General features: G+C 33.1%; 1 protein-coding gene across 1 annotated transcript in view; it reads right to left on the reverse strand.

Annotated features, from left to right (window-relative positions):
• Positions 1-20,232, reverse strand: part of LOC131157041 (protein transport protein SEC24 C) — a 103,054-nt gene that overhangs the window by 14,433 nt on the left and 68,389 nt on the right. Inside the window, exons 12-14 of the mRNA XM_058110884.1 lie at positions 9,333-9,409; positions 580-651; positions 371-454 (exon numbers count right to left, since the gene is read on the reverse strand). Of these exons, the coding sequence (XP_057966867.1) occupies positions 371-454; positions 580-651; positions 9,333-9,409 (233 nt within the window). The remainder of the gene's footprint in view (positions 1-370; positions 455-579; positions 652-9,332; positions 9,410-20,232) is intronic.

The raw sequence follows: 20,232 nt of genomic DNA on the forward strand, positions 1-20,232 counted from the left end.
TTTTCATGTCATTAGATTTGAAAATCAGCAAAACCCCAAACATCAAATAGTCGATTAAAAGGATGCATAAAAGACCAAGCCTGCTCTCACCAACCTAAGTTTTGAAAACAAATCCTATTCCAGACACTGCTAATAGGTCCAGAAAATAGATGAATTGATTAGATTCTCCTTGGAGTTGTGCATGATTTATTTTTGAACTAGCAAGACGAATGGCAGTTGATTTTAATGTTCTTAATTTTAAGTCCTCTTACAAATACTTTGTTGACAAAAAAAGTGCTCTCACACACAACCCTTTTCCGTCTCTGCCCACTGGCCAGGCCACATCAGCAACACAGCTCGAAATAATAGTGTTTAAGTTGTTGACAAATACCTGTCCTCCAGTTGTTCTTGAGATAACAGAGATAGAAGCAATGTCTACATAAGTCTGGGTGGTGATAAATATATCGACACAAACCTGGATAATATATCACCACAAACAATAAGATCATGGCACTAAATTTTCTAAAATTAATCTAAATTAGTATCCATTAGAAGAATAAAACTCACTGGGGCAAACTGGAAAAAATACTTGGGAATTACCTGGTATTCTGCAAACTCAATGGCCATCGTCTTCTGAGTTTTGTCTACTGGTTGAAGTAATTTATGGGCCTCCTGGAATAAAAAATAAATGAAACATTTAAGTGACGAACCAAAACAAAACTCTTCTTTTAACAAATAATGTCTAGCCATCACAATGATGGGAACAAAGCACCAAAGTAAATGAGCAAACCTAGAGAGGCATGATGGCAAACAGGGAAAACAGTACCACATAAAATAAAAAAATTTAAAAAAAAAAAAAAAAACTTAATCAGGAAGAGAGAGAGAGAGACATTACAAATGTCAAAAAAAAAAATTTAAATTTAACCACAACAAAACATTATCTATTTTTTATGTATATATACACCCACTAGATAATAATATGACATGATTTAGAATTTTTTTTCCTAAAATTTGGTAACATACGTCTGACCTCATTCAAAATTCTTAATTTAAAAAGGATCCATGAGTAATTATATTATAAGAATCATATTTTAGCTAAACTTTGATCAATGAACATAAAAAAATTACAAAAAAGTATTGTCATTTATTTTAGAAACTATACAAGAAGTTGATTAAAATATGTTTTTTAGTCTGCATTATTTGGAAAATATATTTATTGATAAAATTTATTATTCACTTGCAATCACGAGCAATGCCTGTTACAGGTCTACTAGTAATAAGAATGGTATAAATAGCTAAAGGAAAAGAATTAACATTATTTCTAACAAAAATCAGCCATCATACAAGAACAACAAACCAAGCCTTAAGTCCCACTATGTAAGGTCAGCTACAAGACCACCAATTTACACGAACATGGGCAATCTCCTCCCACAATTTAATGACTATAAAGTCCTTACATAGTATCTCATTCCAAGTTATTTTAGGTCTACCACTAGCCGTTCTACTGCCACTAGCAGTAACTAGGTTAGTCCTCCTCACCGGTTCATTAAGCCAACATATTGGAATTTAAATTCGCATTGAAATTTTAAAGCTTCAAATGCCAATTGAAATTGAAATTGAAATTTAAGATGTTCACTTCATTAGCTCTAATTCTGCAAATAAACCTCTAATTTTTAGGTGTTTCCTTAGTTTTCAATTCTAAGTTTAAGTCTTCTACTTGGTTTTCATTAAAAAGTTTATTGAAGAGGCATGGTCGTCTTTCATGTATTTTCCTTTAACCAAAACACAATCATCCTCATTTTTAATGCATTTTACATTTTTACCTTTCTTTCTCTAGCCCTAAAAATTTCAAATGTCTTCTTCTTGTTCTTTCGCATTTAATATACACATTAATTATTATATCCTCTACGTAAGCTTCACTAGTGGCCGCTTCTGCATCTTTTCTTGCATTTTTATAGTATTCAAAAATTTCCACGGAAATATTTGACCATGTTTCCTACCAAGTTCTGTCTGCTTTTACAGTTTTTTGGACATTTTGATCCCACCACCAACTTTATTTACTAAATGAGACTCTAGATTCACCTAAAATCATTTTTTCTGTCTTTTTAATAGAATTTTAAACTGCTCCAAAGAGTGTCCAATCACCATCTCTGATCATTTTAACTTTAATTAATATTACATTTTCTCCCTTTGAGTTCTACCACCTAGTTCTCTTGCACTGACTCTTTTTTTTTTTTTTGGGATAGCAAAAGAAAGTTATATTAATGGGAAAATAATTTAAAATAGGGAGAATGAGATATCTCCCAAAGAAAATCTGCAATAAATCAGAAAAAACTACTAGAACCTACAGGGGAAAAAAAAAAAAAAACTCAACAAGCCAGCACATTCTCCAATCTCTTTGAATCTCCTGGAAACTATTTTTTCTAAAGAAACCAAACCCAACACACCACAACGATGCTGAAAGCTGGATCTTATCCCAGACCAGCTTCCCAAGTTAATTTTTTCCCAAAGGACATCTGAGCATTACATTCCATCCATATCCCCATAAAATTGCAAATAGGCCACACCTCCATAGGGATGCCCTATCCTTCCTTTCACCAAAACCTGTCAAAGAAATGGCTAGTAAGCCTTCCATCAAGACAGGACATAGTGGCATACCCAACTCTTCCCCACGTAATACAAAACATCTATATTCCTAATCCTCCATGCAAAGTCACAGTGTGGAGATGAGAACCTGTCTCACAAATCCTTGAAACAGAGAACACAAACATCAGGAGAAAGAGCTTTTAAAGGTCTTCTGATTTTCCCTTTCTCTTCCATTTTTTTAATATGTATGCCAAACATTAAAACTCTATGTTATGTAGTTAAACTTTCACTTGAGACAACTATACAGTTCTTACATGATAAACGATCTACCCTCCTAATTAAGAAAAAATCTATTTGACTTTACTTTGTCCAGTCTAAGGTTATAGTCTAAAAGCTTAAGTTGTTAAGATGTGGGCCAACAATGTATATCAAGCAATAACAGTTAATCAAGTGTTCTTCTCCCTTCTCAAATCATGTAATCATCATTTCATTGTAATAAGATTACAGGACATGGTGAAGTCTAAAGATCATATCAGCAAACATACTTTTACCTCCATATCCATGTTCTCCATAAATCTACTCATGAACTTTATACTCCTTTCCTATGTGTCCAGTCAAATCAACTCCTAGAAGTATTTTCTCAGTCCCTGATATCCCTTTTATAATAATACCATCCATATCTTCCAAAATTGTCTATCAAGGTTCCTGCTAAGCCTATTTGAGGAGCATAAGCACTAATGACATTTATCATCTCTTGACCTAAGAACATTTTGATTTCATGATTCTATCCCCTACTATTTTCACATCTGTAACACTATCTTGTCTTTGTCTACAAAGATTTCTACCCACCAAAACCAAGACAAGGAGGAGGCAAGACATAGAAAATGTGGCTTGAAAGGAGATGGTAACCATGGTCTTAAAACCTGGACCAGACCAATTGGTCTGAGGAAAGAGTCACCAAGCCAGTCCTGGTACACTCCAGAAAACCGGCACACAAGTGTTGGCCTGGCCCGGTCAGAACTGGCATGAACCAGCCTAGACCAGTATTTCTTTCAGATCAATCTGGACTCCACACCATAAATAAATAAACAAATAAAATAAAATAAAATAAAAGAACGTTAATATATTTGCATAGGTGGAGCTTAAGACTAATTCTCTGCTGCACAAACAGTAGACAGCTGCTACCTGGATACCAACTTAAATAATTTTTGTATTGAGATCATAGTCTTAAATCTCTTTTGCCTATTTCAATAATTTTTTGACCTAATAACCAAACAACTAGCTCTGGTCTATGTAAATAGACAAGCATAGTTCTCAAAAAAACAAATAGTTGAATCATATACTCCTAAATTATCTTTGCCTTTCAATATCTTATTTGACTCTTCATAATAATACAATAAGTTTCATAAATATTTTATAAAAATAAAAAAATAAAAATTTTATCTAAATTGTTGCTAGTAATATTTATCTTAATAATACTCCTACTATAAAATATAATGCACAATGATATCACCGGTTCGACCAACGGTATGAGTATGACCAAGTGGTCCAATCAAACCAATGACATGCCTGCATTGGTTAGTTCTCCACGTAAAATAATGATGCTAATTGCTAAAAGAAGACATCTTTTTGCTAAACAAAGAATTTATTAGAGAGAGAGAGAGAGAGAGAGATTAAAAGAACAGCAGGAAGAAAGAAAGAAAACAGGAAGGGTAAAATATCCTCTTAAATCAAAACAAAAAAAGAAAAAGCAAAACAAAGCAAAACGAAAACCCCAAAAAAAAAATAATTACAAAACAGCACCACGGAGCTAAGCACCAGTCCCGCTGTAAATCTTCTGCAGCTAAATGCCGAAAGAACCCCTTTGCATAAACCTAGAATGATACAACCTCACACTATTCCAAAGCAAATTATGAGAAGTAGCCATACTCTTGAAAATTTTGGAATTACTCACCATCCATATACACCAAAATATAGCCATGATCGAATGCTGCCACAAAGCCTCTCTCCTTCCCCTTCCCAACCACTACACAACAACAACAACACAACAACAAAACCAAGCCTTAGTCCCACTAAGTGGGGTCGGCTATATGAATCCTTTTCCGCCAATTTATGCGATCATGGACCATTTCTTTTGATAGATTCAAAGATATTAAATCCTTACTCACTATCTCCTCCCAAGTTATTTTAGGTCTACCCCTACCCCTTCTACTGCCCACCACAGTAACTAAGTCACTCTTCCTCACAGGTGCACTATAAGGCCTACGTTGCAAGTGTCCATACCATCTGAGTCGTCCTTCCCTTATCTTATCTTCTATAGGAGCTACACCTAACTTACCACGAATATGTTCATTCCTTAATTTATCTTTCAATGTTATACCACTCATCCATCTAAGCATCCTCATCTCGGCAACTTTTACTTTTTGGATATTATGTTTCTTCGTCGCCCAACATTCTGCTCCATATAGCATAGCTGGTCTTATAGTTGTCCTATAAAACTTCCCTTTCAATTTTAAGGGTAGTCTACGATCACATAGAACACTTGAAGAACTTCTCCATTTTACCCAACCTGCTTTAACTCTATGCATTACATCATCTTCAATTTCTCCTTCAGCTTGCATAATAGATCCAAGGTATCGAAATCTACAAGTGCTATTTATTTCTTCATCATCAAGTTTAACTTTGTCTCCAATATTCCTCCTATCATTACTAAAATTACATTTCATATATTCTATTTTATTTCTACTTATCTTAAAGCCTCTAGATTCCAAAGCTTCTCTCCATAATTCTAACTCAGCCTCTACTCCATCCCTAGTTTCGTCAATTAATACAATATCATCTGCAAACAACATACACCATGGAACCTCCTTTTGAATACTATTAGTCAATTGGTCCATCACTAAAGCAAAAAGATAAGGACTCAAAGCAAATCCTTGATGTACACATATGGTAATTGGAAATTCTCTAGTTTCTCCATCTATAGTCGTTACACTAGTCATTACTACATCGTACATATCCTTAATGACATCGGTATACCTACAACATACACCCTTTTTTTCTAAAACCCACCATAGAACTTCCCTAGGTATCCTATCATATGCTTTCTCAAGGTCAATAAATATCATATGCAAGTCCCTCTTCTTTTCCCTAAATTTTTCCATTAATCTTCTTAAAAAATAAATAGCTTCTGTGGTAGATCTCCCAGGCATAAAACCAAATTGATTTTCTGAGATCTTCGTTTCTAACCTTAATCTTTGTTCAACTATTCTTTCCCATAGTTTCATCGTATGACTCATAAGTTTAATTCCACGATAGTTATTACAATTTTGAATATCTCTTTTATTTTTGTATATAGGTATTAAAGTGCTTTTCCTCCATTCATCTGGCATTTTCTTAATTTTTACAATTGTATTAAATAAATTAGTTAACCATATAATTCCGTTATCACCCAAGCATTTCCAAACTTCAATTGGGATGTTATCTGGTCCCATAGCTTTCCCATTTTTCCTCTTTTTTAGTGCAAACTTAACTTCGTTAACTCTAATTTTTCGAATAAATCTTATATTTTTAGTCTTTTCCTCATTTGACAATTCTAAATTTAAGCCTTCTATTTGGTTTTCGTTAAACAACTTACTAAAGTAACTTCGTCATCTTTCTTTAATATCTTCGTCCTTAACCAAGACAATATCATCCTCACTTTTTATACATTTTACATTTCCTAAGTCCTTGTTCTTCCTTTCTCTAGCTTTAGCAAGTTTAAATATATCTCTTTCCCCTTCTTTTGTACCTAATCTATCATACAAACTATTAAATGATCTATATTTAGCTTCACTAACGGCCATTTTTGCATCTTTTCTTGCCTCCTTATATTTTTCAAAGTTATCGCTGTTTCTACATTTTTGCCACGTTTTATACCAAATTCTTTTTGTCTTTATGATTTTTTGTACATCTTTATCCCACCACCAACTTTCTTTGCTATTTGAGAATCTTCCCCTTGATTCGCCTAAAATCTCTTTTGCTACCTTTTTAATAGAGCTAGCTAATCTATTCCAAAGAGTATTTGAATCTATCCCATCCTCTAAGGTCCAATCCCCATCTTTGATCATTTTATCTTTAAATTTTATTATATTTTCTCCTTTTAGGTTCCACCATCTAGTTCTCCTACACTGGTTTATTTTATCCTTTTTCTTCCATTTTTTAATGCATATATCTAACACTAAGACTCTATGTTGTGTGGTTAGACTTTCACCTGGAATAACTTTACAATCCTTGCATGATACACGATATACCCTCCTAGTTAAAAAAAAAATCTATTTGACTTCTATTTTGTCCACTTTTAAAGGTTATTAAGTGTTCTTCTCTCTTCTTAAAGCAAGTATTCATTATACTAAAATCATATGACATAGCAAAGTCTAAGATTATCTCCCCAGACTCATTTTTGTCTCCATATCCATATCCTCTATGTATCCTTTCATAATTTTTATTATCTCTTCCAACATGTCCATTCAGATCTCCTCCTATAAATATTTTCTCAGTCCCTGGTATGCCTTGTATAATACTATCCATATCTTCCCAAAATTGTCTCTTAAGATTTTCTGCTAGGCCAACTTGAGGAGCATAAGCACTAATGATATTTATTATCTCTTGTCCTAATACCATTTTGATTTTTATAATTCTATCCCTTACTCTAGTTACACCCACAACGCTATCTTTTAAGTTTTTGTCTATAATAAAGCCTACTCCATTCTTATGTTTTTCTTTTCTAGTATACCAAAGTTTAAAACCTGATTTATCGATTTCTCTAGCTTTCTCCCCCATCCACTTAGTTTCTTGAAGGCAAATTATATTAATTCTTCTTCTAATCATTGTATCCACAATTTCCATACTTTTACCCGTAAGTGTCCCTATATTCCAAGTTGCTAATCTAATCCTAGTTTCCTGAACTAACGTCTTTACTTGCCCACGTCCAGAATGATGCAGGAACCCTCGCATATTTGACACCATACTCGGGCGCTGACATGGCGCGTCGCTTCGGGGCGACGACCTAGCCCATCCTCGCCCACTTTTCGCTACACCCGGGTGGTTCAAGTGCAACGCATCGCTCGTAGAGGACACCCTAGCAAATATTCGGTAAAGATTCATATCATAGTGATCTGACAAATTTTACGCTGGCACAAAATGCCTCCAAAGAGAAAGGGCACACCAAGCTCCAAAAAATACCAAACAACTTGCTCTAGAGGATCCAAGAGAACTGACAGTGTGAGAACAAGTGTGAACAAGTCTCTCCACTTGTAAAACAAAGGACACACGCAACAGGCAACAAAGATTTGTTAGGTATTTGTTTCTTAAGCAAGTCATTAGTATTAAAATTTTCCAACATTGCTGTCCACATAAAGGCCTAAACATTAGAAGGAACTTTAGATTTCAAAATCAAAGAGTAAGGGGCAAAAGAAGTAGCACTAGGAACATGAGTCAAGTGAGAAAAGAAAGATCACAAGAAAAATACCCAAAAATGTTTAAACTCCAAACTCCTTTCTATCATTCCCCAACTAGAGCCGAAAAGAATGATCAATGAAGCACATTAATCGGAGGGACAAGCTTGTTGGTGTCTCACTCATTAAGGTCCCTCACAAAATTAAAATCCCAAGAATAACCACTCTCTTGCAAGAGGAAGAAAACAAAAATATGGGTATCAAGAAGAGAAGATAAGCTAAAGATGCGATACAGGATAACCAAAGGAGCCTCCCAAATCCAATGATCCTACCAAAAGAAATTCTCTCCCCATTACCAATGCTATACCAAACATGAGGGAAAAATGAATGATTAGTCTACAAACTTCCAAGAACTAGAATAGGTAATATTAACCCAAATTTTAGCATCACAACTGTTCTAAAAAATTCCAAATTAACTACACAGTACCTTGGGCCAAACAGAGTAGAGTTTTAAAGGTAAGCCCCTCAACCATTACCCCACCAAGGAAATGTTTTTGGACACCAAATTACCTAGACCCAAACCTTCTTCACTTTTGGACCTACTCATAGTCGCCTGGCTTACAAGACAATCTCTAGCACACAATTTCTGTGTTTATTCATTCGATCCTTAGAAAACAAAAATAAACACAAAAATAGAAATAAAATAAAATAAACACGATAAGACGAGGGAAGGGAAACATGTTATGCACATTGCATGGGAAAAAATTGACAAAGAACCATGCCATAATGAATTAATTCAAATAAACAAATTTTTAAAAAATTTTCATAAAAATAAAGAAAAAAAAAAACAAGAAACTTCATAAGGCCATGAAAAAAAGAAAATTATATTGTCATTTGTAAACCCACTAGGGAGCAAAATCATAATGTAGTTGCAAGATATAGGACAGTAGGATAGACAGGGTACTAAGGAAATGACCAACATCTCCACCTTGCATGCATAAAGCACCAGCTAAAGGTTGAACAAACTCAAACAGCCTTGTTAAAGATGTCTTCACACAGGCAAAGGAGGGGTGGGAAGAAATCCACCTGATCTCATTTTCCAGTTTCCTCACTTACCATTAAAAATGTGGAACAAATCATTTTTAAGAACTGGAGAATGTGGAAAATTTGCTTATAATCAATAGAAATCAAATAGCTATGCTTCTAGACACGAAAAGATTCACACAAAGGACCAATCTTGCAAAGGGTTCCACATCCAATTAGCCAACTACAAGCATGAAGAAATCCACCTTCCCAAACATTTTTTTTTTTTGAAGCCCAAGCATGAAAGCATACCTTTTCCCCTGCAGAGATATTTGTTCTTCCTTCAGCCTCCCTAGCAGACAGGGCCCCAAGACCAACTGATGGCAAGACTGCATAAAGCATTGTACAATCATCAGACATGCAAATGAACAGAAAATATAAACCATACCTCAGCCTCTGATTGGTATAGATTACGCCAAATATTCCTCTACTTAGCAGTATGAAGAGCACAAAATATTATGGACAAAGATATCTCCATGTAATGAGACACTATTACTATTTACTTGCTACATATGAAAGTATGAATTTGTTAAGGTTGTAAAATATTATGCTTTACTAAACACATTGCTAATTTTTAAGTTGTTTTCCAGGAAAATGCTCATATTTTTAAACAGAAAATTTATTTAATACATATATACTTTTTATAGAGATTTTGTACTTGCTAGGCGAATTGCATATCCAAATCACGTGAATTTTTTCAATGCTTACGAAAATTAAGTAGTAAACGATTAAGTCAGTTGAGTTAAAGATCAAGGCAAGGACCAAAAAAAATTAAACTAACGATTTTACTTGTGTTTGCTTATTCTATCACCTGCTCAGTTCATGAAAATATTCTTTAATGTAAGATACAGATTAATTTCACTGTTATAATAATAATAATAATAATAATAATCCACCATAATAAATAAATGCCCCTATACAAGAGTATTTCTACATAAGCATATGTAACAAAGAACAATAGATATATATATATATATATATATATATATATATATATATATATATATCACCTGATCAGTTCATGAAAATATTCTTTCATGTAAGATACAGATTAATTTCATTGTTATAATAATAATAATAACAACAACCACCACCACCACCATAATATATAAGTGCCCCTATACAAGAGTATTTCTACATAAACATATGTAACAAAGAACAATAGTTTTATATATAGCGCAAACAGAGAGAGAGAGAGAGAGAGAGAGGGAATAAGGCCACTTAAGGGTATTTTAAATCAAATATAAGTGGTAAATATAGTTTGGCCTAATACATGGTACTTCATATACTAGCTTAAGCACAACCAAATCTATTTCATGTTTGCAAGGACCTTCTAATATATTTTCTATATTTTTTTTTATTTAAACATAGACCTAGAAAGAGAACTGCTGCATGTTCAAAGTCTGGCTTGTTCTTAGCTTTTGATCCAAAGGAAAAAAAAATTTGATGACACACACAAATGTGTAATCATGCTTTTTCTTTTTACTTTCTTTGTGTTTTAGGTTCTTTTCCCCATTTTCTTTTTGAGGATTTAGTATATTCTCTCTTATTATATATTATCTCTCTTAATTATTTTCTTTTCTATCAAGAAAAAAAAAAAAGCCCTGATTGTGAATACAAAGACAGGGATCAAACAATCAAGAGTAAACTGATGCAAAGATGAGCATTAGAGAGATTGTTTTCTTTGAAAGAAAATAAAAATGTTATTGCAAAGGAAAAATGTGCAAAAAAGGAGAATAAGGAACCGACCTAAGAAAGCGAAGATTAAGGAGGACCATGTCTTATGAGGCATATGATGGAAGCAGTGAAGAAGTTTCACTAGCATTGGGAGAATTATGTGTTGATTTATTAGTTGCAGTGGTTATTAAACCCCAATACAAAATGACTATGGTTCAGTGGGCATATGATAGCATAAAGTGGTAGTGGTCTGCCAGCTGAAGAGGCCATCTTACTCGTGAAGACATCTTTATATTGAATATTTTAGCTTGAAGCATAAAAAGGCATGCCAAATGTTGAAGAGCATTTAGAAAGCAACGCTCAAAAGGTTGAAGATGACTTATATCTAGGTACATGTAGTTCCTATAAATTTCTTATTGCCCTAGCATATCTTAATTTATTTAATTTGTATGCTTCTTAATAAGTGTGACCGATACTTCACTACAGGATTCAGAGCACATGCTCAAATAAGTCGGACCATGCTCACTATCTGGATGAGCCACCAGTATCATATTACTAAGGGGCCTTTTCGAATCATTGTCAAAAATAATGGAAACAAAAACTGAAAACTAGAAACAAAAACCAAAAACTGCAAACTGTCAATGTGTTTGGTTTACAATTGCACTGAAAACAAAAACAGGAAAATCTGTTTGCGTTGTCCATTTTAAGACTTTCTTTTCGTGAGATTCTAATAAAACAAAATTTGAGAAAACTTCATTATATAACAATAAAATGATATGCTATTATGTTGGCCTAACTAAACTTTTCAATCTTATTTTAATGATAACAAAATGAAGGATGCTTTAACATGTGGGGTTGAGTAATGTGTTTTTAGGTAGAAGGACAACAAAGGATGACAAACAACAAAGAGTGAATTGGGTTTATTAAAAATTTCTTTGATCCTCTTTATGAGCTCTTGTCTCTTTTTACAATCTCTTAAGGTTTTCTTGTATTTTCATTAATTAGGCAATACACACTAACTCCTATTTCCTTTTAATCAATTCACAATCAATAAACACAATCAATTAATTTATCATTCACACACAACAACCACAAGACAAGAAATCAATTCGGAATATTTAAAGGTCCTGCAAATGAATGTTCAATTCTTGTTGTTGATTTATGAATTTGAATATTGCAATGACAACCAAACAGGTTTTCAATATCAGAACTTAATTAAACCTTCAACTAACAAGTTTTGGGTGTTAACCAATCAACGTACTTCATTTCGGTTTCCACAAGAGATCGATTAACCAACTTACTCCCTTTCGGTTTCCGCAAGCCCGAGAACAAATTAGGACGTTCTAGGTTTACTTAAATTCTAATAAGTATTACTTTATGATTTCAAGTATTAAAACATTCACGCAAGTTATATTGTTCCTGAAATTAAAAGGAGAGTAAGGAGAGGAGAATAACACCACCACTTTTTAAAAGGTTCAGCTTATCCCAGCCTACGTCCTCGCCTTAGCTCAACCACCTAAGTAGTTAACCAAATCTTGTTCCTTCCGGGTGAAACAAAAAACCTTACACAATTTACCCCCTTTTTCAGGAAGAGAAAAATCTCTCCAAGCACTAGCCTGTGCTTGGTCCAACGATCCAATCAATCTTTTGAACCGTTCAAAGTACAAGAAGATGGAAAATAAATCTGTGTACAAAAAATACTCTCAAAATTTAGAGCAGGTTGTACAAATTGAGATCTAAATTGTACTTTTAAAAACCAAAGCAATTGAACTCACCGATGGTTCTAAAAAGAAATTGAATTGCAACCCGGAACCGAGTTTTGATATTTTCAATCTACCAAAATGGTAGAATTCCTCTCTAGCAAAAGATGTGAGCAAATTGAACTCAAGGAGAATTTCTTTCTCTCCAACAAAATGATGTGGGCAGATAGAGCTCAAGGAGAATTTCAGTACAAGAAGAGTTTCAGCAAAGGACTTATTAATCTCTCTTCTTTTGTATTCTAATCTCTCTTCTTTTGTATTCTATCTTAAGTATATTTTTCATTACCTAAGGTGGTATTTATAGGCTTTTTCAAAGATCAATGTCCCCATCAAGTTAGGTAATATTTGAAAAAAAAAAATGTTGACTTAATTTTGAATTTCAAAATTTTTCATTACCCAATAAGGTATTTATATGCTTTTTCAAAGATCAATGTCCCCACCAAATTAGGTAATATTTGAAAAAAAAAAATTGTTGACTTAATTTTAAAATTCAAAATTTTTCATTACCCAAGGAGGTATTTATATGCTTTTTCAAAGATCAATATCCCCATCAAGTTAGGTAATATTTGAAAAAAATTGTTGACTTAATTTTAAAATTCAAAATTTTTCATTACCTAAGGAGGTATTTATATGCTTTTTCAAAATCAATATCCCCATCAAGTTAGGTAATATTTGAAAAAAAATTATTGACTTAATTTTAAAATTCAAAATTTTTCATTACCCAAGGATATGTTTATATGCTTTTTCAAATATCAATGTCCCCATCAAGTTAGGTAATATTTGAAAAAAATTGTTTTGACTTAATTTTAAAATTCAAAATTTTTCAAAAAGAACTTCCCGTTTGAGATCTGAAATCTGCTCCGCGTGACATGGCAGTCGTCTACCATGGTTAAATCTAAAACTCAGAATGCTAGCAGTCGTCTGCCAGAATATAGGCAGTCGTTTGTCATGGTTAAATTTTAAACCCAGAACACTGGCAGTCGTCTTCCAGGACACTGTCTTCAATTTAAAACACTCAAATTTTGTCAGTCATCTATCCATAGACAAACAATCGTTTGTCAGGTGTCTGGCTTCTTTTTATTTTTGAAAACTTTCCTTTCCTTTAAGACCTTTGTTGCTTTGATTTTAAAATTATATTTTAAACTCTTTTAACAAGGTGTTTCTTAGTTTCTTTTGATTTGTGAGAGCTTCACATATCTAAATGGCATTTGGTTTAGAAGTACTTACAACAGTCATTCTAATTATGATCTCCTTAATCAGTAGGTCCTTCAGTCTTCTTCAGCCTCTTGAGGTTCACTTTTGACTTTGGGTTTGCTTGTCCTTAACTTCTTCATTTGTCGTCCATTGCCTTTGATATTCTGAGGAGCTTCCACTAGATTAGCATTGAACTTTTAGTTTATCAACCTTGAGAGTCCTTTTACCTAAAAACACATTACTCAACACAACAGATTAAAGCATCCTTCATTTTGTTATCATCAAAATAAGATTGAAAAGCCTAGTTAGGCCAACAATCTCCCCCTTTTTTATGATGACAAATGAGAAGCAAAAAAAATATGAATACGCATTAAAAAAAATCTCTCCGTTACAACTAGCATCATTCTACTCCCCCTTACAATAAGCATTACTTTAACAATTTGTAGATTCAAGACCGAACTTGCTCGGTTCCGAATTGCAATTCAATTTTTTTTAAGAACCTTCGGTGACTTCTAAAACTTAAGAGTTTCATATATTCTATTTTGCTTTGGTTTTTAAAAGTACAATTTAGATCTCAATTTGTACAAGGCTTTCAATGTTGTTATGATGATAACAAAATGAATGATGCTTTAACATGCGGTGTTGAGTAATGTGTTTTTAGGTAAAAGGACTCTCAAGGTTGATAAACTAAAAGCTCAATGCTAATCTAGTGGAAGCTCCTCAGAATATCAAAGGCAATGGACGACAAATGAAGAAGTTAAGGGCAAGCAAACCTAAAGTCAAAAGTGAACCTCAAGAGGCTGAAGAAGGCTGAAGGACCTACTGATTTAAGAAGATCATAATTAGAAGGACTGTTGTACGTACTTCTAAACCAAATGTCATTTAGATATGTGAAGCTCTCACAAATCAAAAGAAACTAAGAAACACCTTGTTAAAAGAGCTTAAAATATAATTTTAAAATCAAAACAACAAAGGTCTTTAAGGAAGGAAAGTTTTCAAAAATAAAAAGAAGTCAGGCACTTGACAGACGATTGTCTGTCTATGGACAGATGACTGGCAAAATTGAGTGTTTTAAACTGAAGACAGTGTCTTAACAGACGACTGCCATGTCGTGGCAGACGACTGCCACGCAGAGTAGATTTCAGATCTCAAACGGGAAGTTCTCTTTGAAAAATTTTGAATTTTAAAATTAAGTCAACAATTTTTTCAAATATTACCTAACTTGATGGGGACATTGATCTTTGAAAAAGCATATAAATACCTCTTTGGGTAATGAAAAATTTTGAATTTTAAAATTAAGTCAATAATTTTTTTTCAAATATTACCTAACTTGATGGGGATATTGATTTTGAAAAAGCATATAAAATACCTCCTTAGGTAATGAAAAATTTTGAATTTTAAAATTAAGTCAACAATTTTTTTCAAATATTACCTAACTTGATGAGGATATTGATATTTGAAAAAGCATATAAATACCTCCTTGGGTAATGAAAAATTTTGAATTTTAAAATTAAGTCAACACTTTTTTTTCAAATATTACCTAATTTGATGGAGACATTGATCTTTGAAAAAGCATATAAATACCTCATTGGGTAATGAAAAATTTTGAAATTCAAAAATTAGGTCAACATTTTTTTTTCAAATATTACCTAACTTGATGGGGACATTGATCTTTGAAAAAACCTATAAACACCACCTTAGGTAATGAAAAATATACATAAGATAGAATACAAAAGAAGAGAGATTAATAAGTCTTTTGTTGAAACTCTTCTTGTGCTGAAATTCTCCTTGAGCTCCATCTGCCCACATCATTTTGTTGGAGAGAAAGAAATTCTCCTTGAGTTCAATTTGCTCACATCTTTTGCTAGAGAGGAATTCTACCATTTTGGTAGATTGAAAATATCAAAACTCGGTTCCGGGTTGCAATTCAATTTCTTTTTAGAACCATCGGTGAGTTCTAAAACTTTAGAGCTTCATATATTCTATTTTGCTTTGGTTTTTAAAAGTACAATTTAGATCTCAATTTGTACAACCTGCTCTAAATTTTGAGAGTATTTTTTGTACGCAGATTTATTTTCCATCCTCTTGTACTTTAAACGGTTCAAAAGATTGATCGGATCGTTCGACCAAGCACAGGCTGGTGCTTGGAGAGATTTTTCTCTTCCTGAAAAAGGGGGTAAATTGTGTAAGGTTTTTTGTTTCACCCGGAAGGAACAAGATTTGGTTAACTCCTTAGGTGGTTGAGCTAAGGCGAGGACGTAGGCTGGGATAAGCTGAACCTTGTAAAAAGTGGTGGTGTTATTCTCTTCTCCTTACTCTCCTTTTAATTTCAGGAACAATATAACTTGCGTGAATGTTTTAATACTTGAAATCATAAAGTAATACTTATTAGAATTTAAGTAAACCTAGAAAGTCCTAATTTGTTCTCGGGCTTGCGGAAACCGAAAGGGAGTACGTTGGTTAATCGATCTCTTGCAGAAACCGAACGGAAGTACGTTGATTGGTTAACACCCAAAACTTGTTAGTTGAAGGTTTAATTAAGTTCTGATATTGAAAACCTGTTTGGTTGTCATTGCAATATTCAAATTCATAAATCAAAAACAAGAATTGAACATTCATTTGCAGGACCTTTAAATATTCCGAATTGATTTCTTGTCTTGTGGTTGTTGTGTGTGAATGATAAATTAATTGATTGTGTTTATTGATTGTGAATTGATTAAAAGGAAATAGGAGTTAGTGTGTATTGCCTAATTAATGAAAATACGAGAAAACCTTAAGAGATTGTAAAAAGAGACAAGAGCTCATAAAGAGGATCAAAGAAATTTTTAATATACCCAATTCACCCCCCCCCCCTCTCGGAACTACACCTTAGGTTTCAATTGGTATCAGAGCAAGGTTATAGCAAAACCTAATAAGTAGCTATATAAAGATCTAAATGGCACAAATAGGAGTAGCTGCCTTTGGTGAGGGTCAATCCTCAACTAGGCCACCTATTTTTTTTGGATTAAATTATACCTTCTGGAAGCAACGAATGAGAATCTACCTTCAAACTATGGACTGGAAGGCATGTAATGTTGTAAAATAGAAATTTAATCCCCACTAAGCTAGTTGATGGAAAAGAAGTAGCTAAAGAAGATAAAGAACTAAATGACTCAGATTATAAAATGTTGCAAATTAACTCAAGTGCAATAAACGCTTTATACTGTGCACTTGATGCAAATGAGTTCAATAGAGTAATGACATGTAAAACAGCCAAAGAGATTTGGGATAAATTAGAAGTAACCTATGAAGGCACAGTAGATGTTAGGGAAAGTAGAATCGATATGTGAACCAGTGAATATGAAGCCATTAGGATGAACTCCGATGAAAGTATAACAAGCATGTACACTAGATTCACCCATATCATAAATTCACTTAGTGCCTTAGGAAAAACTTATTCCACCCATGAGATGATCCGTAAAATTCTAAGAGCACTCCCATCTATTTGAAAACCAAAAGCCATAGCCATTACGGAAGGAAGAAATCTTAAAACAACTTTTTTAGATGAGATCTCTTCTAACCTATGAAATGATGTTGAAAGAAAGAAGCACAGAAAACAAAAATAAGAAGTCTATAGCTCTAAAAGCTTTGAAAGAATATTCAAGTGAGGAAGATAATGAATCTAGTGAATTAGAAGACGAGGACTTAGCTCTAATAACTAAAAGGCTTTGAAAATTCTTAAGAAGAAACAAAAAATTCACTAGAAAATTTAATGGATCAAAAGCTGAAAAAGGAGAAAGCAATAAAAAGGAATACAAAAATAAAAATAATCCTCCCACTTGCTATCACTGTAAAAATGTCGGGCACATCAAACCGGAATGCCCACAACTCAAGAAGGAAAAAAAGAAAAAGAAGCCTGCAATGAAGGCAACTTGGGATGACACTAGTTCGAATGAATCGGAAAGTGAGCCAAGTGATCGAGAAGTTGCGAACATGTGCTTCATGGTGCATAACAAAGAGGTAAACTCTTATTATTCCCTCTCTGAAGATTCGTGTAATGAGTCTTGCAGAAATTCATGTGAAAGTATGCCATCTTATAAAGAACTTCAAGCTGAATTACTCTTTCTACATAACAAATTCATTAAAATCTCGAAGAGGAACACAAACTTGAAAGAACAAAACGAACAACTTAAAAATCAACTTGAATTTACAAAACTTGTTGAAGAAGAAAAAGATATAAAGATTGAAGAACTTGAGAAGATAGTAGATAACGTGTCTCAAAAATTAGCTAAGTCTCAAGTAAATGAAGATAGCAAGATTATGCAAGAAATAAATAATCTCAAAAATCAAATTCAAGAGAAAGAAAAGGTCATCTATAACTTTACCAAAGGTAAGGATAACTTTAAAAAGCCTAGTTAGGCCAACATATTATTATCATAAAAAAAGGATAAATAAATAAAATATTGCATAAAAATTCCAAAAAAAGTCCAAATTAATTGTAAGCGCTTTTAAAAGATAACAAAAACCATCTTACATTTATTAGTCCTTGCAATTTGTAATAACCAACGGATAGCAAAAAGGCAATCACATAAATTCATTAATGTGGTGATACTAATGAATTCAAACACTATTTTTCATTTTTAGAAGTCATGTAAGTTCAAACAAGAAAAAAAAAAAAAAAGCATAAAAAAATATGGCAACAACAACAACAAAAAAACCAAGCCTTAGTCCCACCAGGTGGGGTTGGCTATATGAATCCTTTTTTGCCAATTTATGTGATCATGGACCATTTCTTTTGATAGATTCAAGGATATTAAATCCTTACTCGCTATCTCCTCCTAAGTTATTTTAGGTCTACCCCTACCCGTTCTACTGCTCGCCCCCCAAAAACAGTAACTAAGTCACTCTTCCTCACGGGTGCACTATGTGGCCTATGTTGCAAGTTTCCATACCATCTGAGTTGTCTCTCCCTTATCTTATCTTCTATAGAAGCTACACCTAACTTATCACGAATATGTTCATTCCTTAATTTTTCTTTCAATGTTATACCACTCATCCATCTAAACATTCTCATCTCGGCAACTTTTACATTTTGGATATTATGTTTCTTTGTCGCCCAACATTCCGATCCATATAGCATAACTGCTCTTATAGCTGTCCTATAAAACTTCCCTTTCAATTTTAAGGGTATTCTACGATCATAAAGCACACTTGAAGCACTTCTCCATTTTATCCAACCTGCTTTAACTTTATGCATTACATCATCTTCAAATTCTCCGTCAGCTTGCATAATAGATCCAAGGTATCGAAATCTACAAGTGCTATTTATTTTTTCATCATCAATTTTAACTTTGTTTCCAATATTCCTCCTATCATTACTAAAATTACATTTCATATATTTTGTCTTATTTCTACTTATCCTAAAGCCTCTAGATTCCAAAGCTTCTCTCCATAATTCTAACTCAGCCACTACTTCATCCCTAATTTTGTCAATTAATACAATACCATCTGCAAACAACATACACCATGTAACCTCCTCTTGAATATTTTTAGTCAATTGGTCCATCACTAAAGCAAAAAGATAAGGACTCAAAGCAGATCCTTGATGTACACCTATGGATTAAAAAATAAGGCAAGAGAACTAAAAACTATTGTATGAACTAAGCTTTAAAAATGAAAAAATAATAATGCTAAAATAGAGAAATAAAAAAGAAACCCGTAGCATAATGGTCAGAATTCATATTATATATGATGCATATTTTTATTGGCTATCCCATATAAAATATGATCTAGATTGGGAAGAAAAAAAATAGTTCTGCAGCTTCATACATGTCCATCCCTCCTTGTCATTTATTTGAGGGAAAAAAAAAGGAATAAAAAAAAAACTAATAATCCAATAAAGTCCATTTAATGGATAAAATATTCCACTAGCTTCTTCTCCACAAACTGCCACAAGTGAATTTGAGACATGCCAACAATGAAGCTGCCCTTGGTTACAAGAGCCAGCAGACTTGTTGATTATGCGCAGGAGCAGAAGAGAGAGATAACAGAGGGAAGGGTGACAGGGATTGCCATCGGGGGTGTTGGCTCAAAGGGCTCAGCTGCCAGAAAGAGATAACAAGAAGCCCTACCTGGGCTCAACTAAAAAGACAAAAAAATAAATAAAAAATAAAAACACAACATGAAAACTACAAAAAATGGTTTTTTATATTTTAACAAAACCAGGAAAACCATTTTCTTTGGGTTTACCTAGTACAAAACAACCAAAAGCATTTTTGTTCATGATTTTTGCATAAGAAGTGTAAGCAAAAGACCAACGACGAAATGATACCAAACACACTCTTAAAGAATTTAGTGCCTGTTTGATTGTGGAAAACATTTTCCATTTTTTTGTTGTCCCGAGAATTATAAAAAGTTTAGCTTATTCTTTAGTTTTTCAAGATTCACATTAAAAAGGTAGAAAATAAAGAGCAGACATTTTTCAATTTTATATTTCAAAAACAAAAACAAAAACAAAAAAAACTTACTTTCAAATTTGCCAA

This window comes from Malania oleifera, chromosome 6 (assembly GCF_029873635.1).
Source record: "Malania oleifera isolate guangnan ecotype guangnan chromosome 6, ASM2987363v1, whole genome shotgun sequence".
Lineage (NCBI taxonomy): Eukaryota > Viridiplantae > Streptophyta > Magnoliopsida > Santalales > Ximeniaceae > Malania > Malania oleifera.